This window comes from Sprattus sprattus (assembly GCF_963457725.1).
Source record: "Sprattus sprattus genome assembly, chromosome: 20".
Lineage (NCBI taxonomy): Eukaryota > Metazoa > Chordata > Actinopteri > Clupeiformes > Clupeidae > Sprattus > Sprattus sprattus.
This window is the reverse complement of record NC_137918.1, coordinates 23,819,890-23,829,889: the sequence shown is the minus strand read 5'-3', so window position 1 is coordinate 23,829,889 and position 10,000 is coordinate 23,819,890. Positions and strand designations below refer to the sequence as shown.

The following is a 10,000-nucleotide window of genomic DNA, read 5'->3' as shown; positions in this document are numbered from 1 at the left end:
TCAGGATTAGGGTTAGGATAAGCAGTTTAACCTTAAAATAACAGCTTAAAAAAAAAAAAATTGGGGCGCTACAATGACTTTTAATATGGAGAATTGCGTCCGTTCCAATGGCATAGTAGGGTCGATAGGCATATAGCTGCGTTCTGTAGTTTTGCCTGCCGATGCCCGCCGACCTGACTTTGATTACCTTCTGCCGATCTAGTAAGTAGCTTATTTGCCGTCTTGCTTAGTCTTGTGTTGCACATGATTGATGTTTGACTGTGTAAGGACAGTTGTTGAGTAATTAGTTTGTCATAATGTCAAAGTCAGCACATTTCAAGAGATTTCTTTAGTTTTAGCTGCTAGCATACCTTTAGCGAATAGCTATTAATCCTTAATGCACCTTTAAGAACACCTGTGTGTGTGTAGAACAGGGTGTTTCCATGTTGAATGGAGTTTCAGTATGTGTGTATGAGTCTCACCAGGGTCTGAGTGCGGCACAAGCAGCTGTCAATGATGACGTTCTCCAGAAGCTCTTGATCTGTGGAGATGAACAGGTGCACAGACTACACATGATTAACTGCTGCTCATCTGATTGGCTTGAGCTTTGCAACTCACAATGCAGATAGTGAAAAGAGGTCTTCCTTTCGCCTAAATGACATCATCTGCCAACATTTTTACAGAATATATTCATTGTTCATTCAGGGAGAATTGGAATTTATAGCCCTCTGAATCTGAATTCTACTTCAGTCATGTCTCCTATTCTCTAAAGGAGTTCAGTGACCCAAGGTCAATAAGTGATTGCACCAATGCCAGTTGAGCGACCTTTGTGCAAGAAGTGTGAAAATCAATGTTGTAATTCAAAGTCACAAATATAACATGGGAGCTAGGTTAGCTTTCCATCTTTCTATTTCATTTCTTCCCCATTTGTATCTCCTCCATCTTTCTTCTCTGTGCTCCATATGTATCTCCTCCATCTTTCTTCTCTTCTCTGTGCTCCATATGTATCTCCTGCATCTTTCTTCTCTTCTCTGTGCTCCATATGTATCTCCTACACCTTTCTTCTCTGTGCTCCATATGTATCTCCTCAATCTTTCTTCTCTGTCCTCCATATGTATCTCCTCCATCTTTCTTCTCTTCTCTGTCCTCCATATGTATCTCCTCCATCTTTCTTCTCTTCTCTGTCCTCCATATGTATCTCCTACATCTTTCTTCTCTGTCCTCCATATGTATCTCCTCAATCTTTCTTCTCTGTCCTCCATATGTATCTCCTCCATCTTTCTTCTCTTCTCTGTCCTCCATATGTATCTCCTCCATCTTTCTTCTCTTCTCTGTCCTCCATATGTATCTCCTACATCTTTCTTCTCTGTCCTCCATATGTATCTCCTCAATCTTTCTTCTCTGTGCTCCATATGTATCTCCTCCATCTTTCTTCTCTGTGCTCCATCTCCTCCATCTTTCTTCTCTTCTCTGTCCTCCATATGTATCTCCTACATCTTTCTTCTCTGTCCTCCATATGTATCTCCTCCATCTTTCTTCTCTTCTCTGTCCTCCATATGTATCTCCTCCATCTTTCTTCTCTGTGCTCCATCTCCTCCATCTTTCTTCTCTTCTCTGTCCTCCATATGTATCTCCTACATCTTTCTTCTCTGTCCTCCATATGTATCTCCTCCATCTTTCTTCTCTGTGCTCCATCTCCTCCATCTTTCTTCTCTTCTCTGTCCTCCATATGTATCTCCTACATCTTTCTTCTCTGTCCTCCATATGTATCTCCTCCATCTTTCTTCTCTTCTCTGTGCTCCATATGTATCTCCTACATCTTTCTTCTCTGTGCTCCTCTCTTTGCCCTCTCGCTTTTTTCCTTGATTGACAGACGGAGTCTGAATGATTATGTGTTCAGCCAGACGGTGAGCATAACTCACAGTATCCCCTTGCTCCTGCCAGATACCTTCATAGAATTCTAATGTGTTGATGCCTCTGTAAAATACTGCTGAGGCAGTTTCCCTAGTGGGAATTCAGTCATGAATTTTTCATGGGGAAAAAAAAATCCTCCACCATTTCAGAACTGTGTATCCCTCTGTCTAGCTTTGAAGTGCTAACAACGCAAAAGTAAAGGGTTTGAGATCTGAGCACACACACTCACACTTGAGACTGTTAAATGCCAGCAGGTAAGCCTGGTGTTGCTCCTGCGCAGAGCTGTCTGGAGGCCTGCAGGGTGGCGTCTCGCTCTTCTGTCCGTACCTGATGAGTCCTAAACCGAGTGGTTTCTCCTCACGCGCGTGGTCAAATATGGCCGCCGCGTGGGCATAAACACGATCAGAGACGGATACCCACAGATCGAGAGTATCTGTGTTGAACTTCTCCCATCCTGAACGAGGAGCCGGCTGCTCAGGGTCAGACGTTGACAGCGCCTCTGCAGCAGGTATGGTGGAGTTTGTGTGGTGGGAGTTGGGGGTGCTCGAGTGGGTTGTGGAGCCTGAGTCTGTGTCCTGTTGGCTTGACATAGTTAAAAGTGCATCGTGTGTGACACCTGAGGCCACAGTCAGAGAGGATGCCGTTTGTGACGGTGTGAGAGAGGACGCTGTTTGTGACGGTGTGAGAGAGGACGTGGTGTTGGAGGTGAATGCTGTGGAGTTTGAAGGTGCAGCTACAACATGAGTCTCCACTGAGAGTGCTGAAGGGGGGGACACTTTAGCATGTGGGGGTGCGGCATGGGTGGTGGGGTCTGTGGCTCGTGAGCTGAACTTTGACCTGCTCCGTGCACGCCCTGGAAGCCTCCTGCCCTTTGATTGGCCTGGTGTACTGACTTTATTCTTCACCATCATTTCACAAAAACCTGCAATAGACAGAGCCATTGGAGAAAGTAATATATGTGCGTGTATACTGTATACACAATAATACATGTGTGCACTCATACTGTCTCTCGGGTAACATAGGCCTGCAGGTAAGACTTTCCGACGCAGCTGGGACTGAATGACACGGCCATGTAAAGTAGACAACAGAACTAAGATTACATGGAACTACCACTCTTCTTCATTATTCAGTCATGCAAAAATGTCTATCGGACTGGCGGGGTATCTACAGTTTCAGTCGCAATATGAACTACCAGGAGTACATCTAAATGAGAAAGTAATCTGCGCGCAAGAAGTCTTTGGCTCAGATTTTCGGAGATAAGCCTTCAGATAAAGGAGGTTAGTTGACAAGAACTGGATACAAGAGCTGGCTCTTCTTTAAGTAAAGCGCGTAGGTGAAACCGAACCCTGTAGTGACACCCGAAGATCATTCATCTGAGACACACCTGTACCCTGGCTCGTGCTTCTCCAGGCGTGGTAATTGGGTAGGCGCGCGCGCGCGCGCGCAAACACACACACACACACACACACACACACACACCATATTTCGCTGACCAGTTCCGTTATCTTAAATAAATAATACTCTGTATTCCGCAGGCGAGCTTTTTATCATTGACCCATATTTTTTTAAATTAAAGCTGGAAAAGCACGTAGGCTAAAGCTTAAACCACGTTTTTTCACCAGGTGGATCTAATGAACTAACGTTAGCCCAACGAAAACATGAACATAATACAGCCACCTTTGGATGTATTACATCTGTTATTCTTTTAGTAATCACACTCTGTAGAAGTCCGCCTAGTAGGTATAGTGCCAAGCTAATGGCATAGCATTATGTTAATAGCGTGAATAATTGATACCAAATATATTGCCACGGGCCAAACAAGATATAAGTACGCAGAATGTTGACATCGAAAAGACTTTGACGACCACATTGTGTAATATAACAAACATATGAAACTGGAAATGAGGCTACCAGCAATTTAGGTCAAAAAATAACCAATTACCTTTTGCATCGTATCTCCAGCACGATGCTCACAGGTCATTCAGAGTGTAATGCGCTGGAGGCGAACTGTACCTGATGAAGTGGTTGATGAGGGAGAGGATCATGTGCTCTTGTCATCTGAAGTTTCAACACAACACCGTGGTAACAATATGGTAATCTAGAGACACGTCTCCACCTCAGATAACAGGTCTCTTCTAGGCCTGATGCATCTGATAAACTACGAGTGAAACATGACTTCAAAATAATATACTGAGGAAAATATTCCTCAAATGAGGAATGTGAGTAGGCATGCTGTTATACCAATTAGTAAAGTAGCCGAGAGCTGCATTGCCACTCACATCCTATAACAATATATCTAGTACTCGAAGACGGTCATCATGCCATTTTATTTAACTTGTATTATACTTTAGAGGCAAATTACATTTGTCTGTCTATTTATTTCAAACTATTACTACATCCTCTTACATACCTCACTGCGTTCTTACTTTTTTTATTTCGTTTGATATATCTTTAATTATTTTAGGTTACGCATCCACGTACTTGGCACAGGTCACTGACAAATATGTGTTATCTTAACAAAAGGAAAAAGAAAATCAATGTCATGCCAAGGTAAGTGTATTTTCATACAGTAGACATTCTTGGTCAGCATGAAACTGTGCCACAAGCAGCTCAACCTCCAAGTTTCCAAAATCCCTCTTTAGATTTAAAGACACGATAGCCATGAATATTGGGGTTTTTTCATCCGAAAAGAACACTGCAGCTGGTTAAAGGGAGTTCCTCTTTCTGATAGTAAAACTCGCTCCCCCTGGTGGCAGGCAGGGTGAAACGCTTCTGCTCTCCTACTAAATTATTGATCTCAGTTGACAGGAATGATTGTGCTCTCATGAGGACCGCTTTACCATCTGACATCTCTCCTGAGCGTTTCAGGTCATCACATGGTTACCATGTCCAGGGACGTGCACAGGAGTGGGCTAAGGTTGCTCAGGCAACTGCCCGTTTGCCCTCCTCGACTGAAGTTGCCCCTCCACAAGAAATGTATATATATATATTTGCGATCAGGGGACGGAGGCGTGGCAGCAACGGTTAGTGAGAGTTTAAAATTATATTGGCAAAATTTGCGATCAGATGACGGGGCCTAGCAGCGGCGGTGACAATAATAAACGTGTTGCTCCTTTTTCCCAGGGAAGAGCAACTGCCCTTCAAAATTCCTGTGCACGTCCCTGACCATGTCCATCTAATGGCTTATAATGGCATAATGAGTCATCCCCTCCAAATAAACTCAGATTCAGAAAGACAAACCCCAATCGAAAGATCTCTCATGGTATATAACAGTTTATTACTTACCCTTGCAAATTTGTTTAGATCACAGAAAAGTACAGCAAATTGTGGGGTCTATCAAAAAAGACAAGTCTGCTGTCTAAAGTGCTTCCCATATGGAGCTATGGAAACTGTTCAGTTAGCAATGCAAGGTTATATTTACATCACCGGTCACTGCAGCCAATCCCCTCTGTTGCTACGACAGCATAGCCTAAGGCAGAGAAAGGTTATCATACAACACACAATAGTGTGGTTAACATGAGCAGGAAGAGGAGAGGGGAGGATGGCAGGAGACTACAAAAGCCTTTTGGGGGAGTCTCTGTACAGCGGGTCCCATTCACAGCCAGACGCGGCGGGAGGGAGAGTCTAGGTGGGGTGGTCCTTTGTGTGGCGCGGCGGTCAGGTGAGGTGAGGTGTGTAGCCAGCGGTCACTTCTTGCCTTTTCCTCTCCCTTTCCCTTTCCCCTTGCCTTTCCCAGAATCCTCTGCTTTCGCTTTCGCTGCGGGCTTAGCCTTAGCCTTCTTCAGCTACAGGAGAACACAGAAAAGAGCACGCTTGAGAGAAAGACACAACCACAAAGACTGTAAAGGGACAAGAGCACACACACACAGACACACACACACACACACACACACACACACACACAGACACAGACACAGACACAGACACACACACACACACACACGTACCTTGATCATGGCATCAAGCCCCTGTTCCTCCTCCTCCTCCTCCTGTTGCTGTGAGTCGTTGTCTCCATCCTGCATGGCTATGTCCGTCTCAGGCGCTCCTCTCCTGCCCTTCTTCACGGCCTGCAGCGAGTACGGCGTCAGGTGGCTCTCCTTGTTATAGGCCCGCGTGAAGGCCGCTTTCACCTGAGAAAGACACACACACACACACACACACACACACACAGACACACACACACACACACACAGACACACACACACGCACACACACACGCACACAGTTTTAATCTTGAATATTATTAAGGGTAAACTACAGGAAAGAGACTAATCCTTCATGCTGAAGAATGATGGCTGGTTTTATTTCGCTGAAGCTGGTGAGAGTGAAAGTAAGCCCAACCCTTTAAAACGTCACGAGAACAATACCAGAACATCGGCACAGAGCCAGTCCACCACGTGCTCCTCACCTTGGGGTCGAGTTTGGAGTAGGGGTCAGGGTTAGGGTTAGGGTAAGAGTCCGCTCCTCACCTTGGGGTCGAGTTTGGAGTAGGGGTCAGGGTTAGGGTTAGGGTAAGAGTCCGCTCCTCACCTTGGGGTCGAGTTTGGAGTAGGGGTCAGGGTTAGGGTTAGGGTAAGAGTCCGCTCCTCACCTTGGGGTCGAGTTTGGAGTAGGGGTCAGGTCTGCCTCCCCATGTGCTGATCTCCATGATGCAGTCCACGTCCTCCTTGATGAGGTTGTAGTCGTCCATTAGCTGCACTGATTGGCTGGCCCCCTCGGCTCCGCTCCTCTGCAGCGGCTCCAGCAGGGCTGATCGCATGTAGGGCAGGTAGTCCAGATTCACCGCCTGCTTACTGCTCAGGGTCCTGCATCAACACACACATCAGAACACACACATCAGAACACACACATTCACCGCCTGCTTACTGCTCAGGGTCCTGCACAAACACACACATTCACAATTTTTTTTGAAGAAGTTGAATTACTAATCTAAAATTTGACCCGGAATTTCAATTGAGGAGTTCAATTAAGTTATATTTTTGGGGTCTTATGATTCTAATGGTGACATTTGTTTATAGACATTCTATGCATTGATATTGTCATTGTATACGATCAACAATTTATCTTTATTGAGGCCAACAGGTTTCAAACATTGTAGGATACTTTTCCTTTTAGATAATTTCTCTCATGATTTACAGGTGCCACATTCAGAACATTTCAAAGAAGTTGAATTACTGCATTTCTTGAGTTCAAATTAATGAGTAGAAGTAACGCGTGACAATAAACATTGTATTATAGAATCCAGATATGGTGAAAGAGCCAGCAAAAATAGCTGCATTTTCATACTGAGGATGGGGGGGGGGGGGGGGTAAAGGGTTAGGGGGGGGTGTTTCAAGTAAGTGCTTTAGTGACAAACATGGGTAAATTAACTCAGATTAATAAGGTAAACCTCCTAAAAGAGGAGCCTTACGGCTTCATTCTCCCTTAACAACAAAGCCACAGGCTCTTCTTTTAGGAGGTTCCCTTACCCAGGTGCAGTGGTATAGTCTGTCAACATTACGTATACCCACTTCTCAAAACAGGGTGTTTATCCTGTGCTGTATGGGCTGCTTATAAAAATTGCAAAAATTAAGAGTATACCCACTTCTCCAGGGACCACTACACCACTGCCCAGGTGTGTCACTAAACCACCTACTTGAATCCCCCCCAGTACTGCTGGAGTGAGCAGAGCTACTGAGCACACTGATGCTGACCTCAGGCACATGTGGGATGCCAGCTCCTGGATGATGCGGCTGTGTTTCCCCGTGGAGGAGAACTTGCCCAGCCAGCTGGGGAATGTGGGGAACTGGCTCATGTAGCCGCTCATCAACGCTCCCGGCAGCACGCTGGCATAGACGGCCTGAAACAAACATTTACATTTACATTTAGTCATTTAGCAGACGCTTTTGTCCAAAGCGACGTACAAGGGAGAGAATAGTCAAGCTAAGAGCAATAAAACCCTTAACAATAAATACTGCTTTTTTTTTTTTCAAGAAATAGAAAACGACAGAAAGAAAAAGAAGTGCGGGACTGTCACTGCTTAAGTGCAAGTTAAGCCAAGGTGCCAGTTAGGAAGGGAGGTGCTCTCTGAAGACAGCCAGGAGGACACATGAACACAGATCTACTGCCTTCCCCAACAGCTATGACCTGATGCAGCTTTGCCACTTCAGAACTGGAGGAACAGAGTTTTTTTTTTTTTTTTTTTTTACCCCAAATGCCACATTCACCTCTCAACACATACTATGAATGAGTGTTTATTCCTGCAGGACCGTCTGCTCACGTGTGTGTGTGTGTGTGTGTGTGTGTGTGTTACCTGTGTGGGCAGCAGGGACCAGGTCTGTTTGGAGTCTACTCATGTGTGTGTGTGTGTGTGTGTGTGTGTGTGTGTGTGTGTGTTACCTGTGTGGGCAGCAGGGACCAGGTCTGTTTGGAGTCTACTCATGTGTGTGTGTGTGTGTGTGTGTGTGTGTGTTACCTGTGTGGGCAGCAGGGTGTGTGTGTGTTACCTGTGTGGGCAGCAGGGACCAGGTCTGTTTGGAGCGTATCTGCCGGTCCACCAGGTCTCCGTCACAGATGCTGTCTGCAGCTTTGCTCAGCAGCACCATGTGGCTCTTCAGGTTACCGCTGTCAATAGACACACACACACACACACACACACACACACTTCAGGTTACTGCTGTCAATAGACACATCATCTCCTCAGTTACCAGTCATTGTTACTGACACCCCCTGCATGGCTGAGTAAAGAGTGTGTGTGTGTGTGTGTGTGTGTGTGTATGTGTGTGTGTATATGTGTGTGTGTGTTTGTGGGCGCAAGTTACCCTGCAGCTGCAGGTCTGACGTGAAGATAATTCTCCTGGACGAAGAGAGGTGCCAAAGAATAGTCATGGAAGAACAGGTCTGACTTATCCATCAAGCTCATCTGTTTGGCCTCGTCTCCCGAGGCAAACACTTTTCTGCACACATCAAAGGGACCCTAAAGCACACACAGACACACACACACACACACACACACACACACACACACACACACACAGACACACGAGTACATAACGTCAGTTATCAGTTGTGTTATAATTATTCATCAGAAGAACATAAGGCACACATATTGAATGGGTACGAGTATGGGAAAACAGAGAGAATGAAAACAGAGAATGAGTTCACCATTTTCATTGTTACTGACACCCCTTCACCTCTGCATGGCTGAGTAAAGAGGGTGTGTGTGTGTGTGTGTGTGTGTGTGTGTGTGAAAAAAGAGAGAATGCAAACATGAGTTCACCATTTTCATATCTTTCCTGGCATTGTTGGCGTCTGCTTTCACCTGGTCATAGTTCATGACCTTGTCTTTGGCTGACCACATACTGAGGTTATGCAGCACCTAATAGGATGGTGAAGAGAGTGTTGCAATGAACAATCTGTATTACTATTACCAAACTATATAACATATATATAATATATAGTATCATTCTTAACCATAAAGTACCATGATTATCATATTAAACATCCACACACTAAATAGTACAGAGAGAATAACACTGTGCAGCATAAATTCAACTCTGAATGACAAGTATACACAAGCATGTTTAAGTAATTGTGAATGACGGCCAAGTACATCTATGGAAATATGAGGCATGTGAGTCATACCTGTCGGACATCCTGATTGGATGCTAAAATAATCTCATTGAGAGCTGGAGGGGGGATCTTCACGCCTTCTTTGAAACAGACGGACATCATCGCAGCCTGAGCAGAGGGAAGAAATCAGTATGTTGATGTCGACCCATAGATACATACAGCACTACTGACACTGTGTGTGTGTGTGTGTTTTCGTTCACACACGGGTGTTTGTTTATGACAAGGAGAGGAATCAGTGTATATGTACTGTGTATATGCAGTTATCTGTGGAGTGAGTGAGTGAGTGAGTGAGTGAGTGAGTGAGTGAGTGAGTGAGTGAGGTGTGTGTGTGTCTGGTGCGTGCGTGTGTGTGCGTGTGTGTGTGTGTGTGTGTCTGGTGCGTTGGTGCGTGCGTGTGTGTGTGTCTAGTGCGTGCGTGCGTGCGTGCGTGCGTGCGTGCGTGCGTGCGTGCGTGTCTGGTGTGTGCGTGCGTGTGTGTGTCGGTGTGTGTGTCTGG

General features: G+C 45.4%; 1 protein-coding gene across 1 annotated transcript in view; it reads right to left on the bottom strand.

Annotated features, from left to right (window-relative positions):
• Positions 1-5,229: 5,229 nt before the first annotated feature.
• The window catches only part of rfc1 (replication factor C (activator 1) 1), a 14,405-nt gene continuing 9,634 nt past the window's right edge, over positions 5,230-10,000 (bottom strand). Inside the window, exons 19-26 of the mRNA XM_080859610.1 lie at positions 9,517-9,612; positions 9,152-9,250; positions 8,694-8,848; positions 8,379-8,496; positions 7,587-7,732; positions 6,485-6,698; positions 5,841-6,023; positions 5,230-5,678 (exon numbers count right to left, since the gene is read on the bottom strand). Of these exons, the coding sequence (XP_080715736.1) occupies positions 5,580-5,678; positions 5,841-6,023; positions 6,485-6,698; positions 7,587-7,732; positions 8,379-8,496; positions 8,694-8,848; positions 9,152-9,250; positions 9,517-9,612 (1,110 nt within the window). The 3' untranslated portion in view covers positions 5,230-5,579. The remainder of the gene's footprint in view (positions 5,679-5,840; positions 6,024-6,484; positions 6,699-7,586; positions 7,733-8,378; positions 8,497-8,693; positions 8,849-9,151; positions 9,251-9,516; positions 9,613-10,000) is intronic.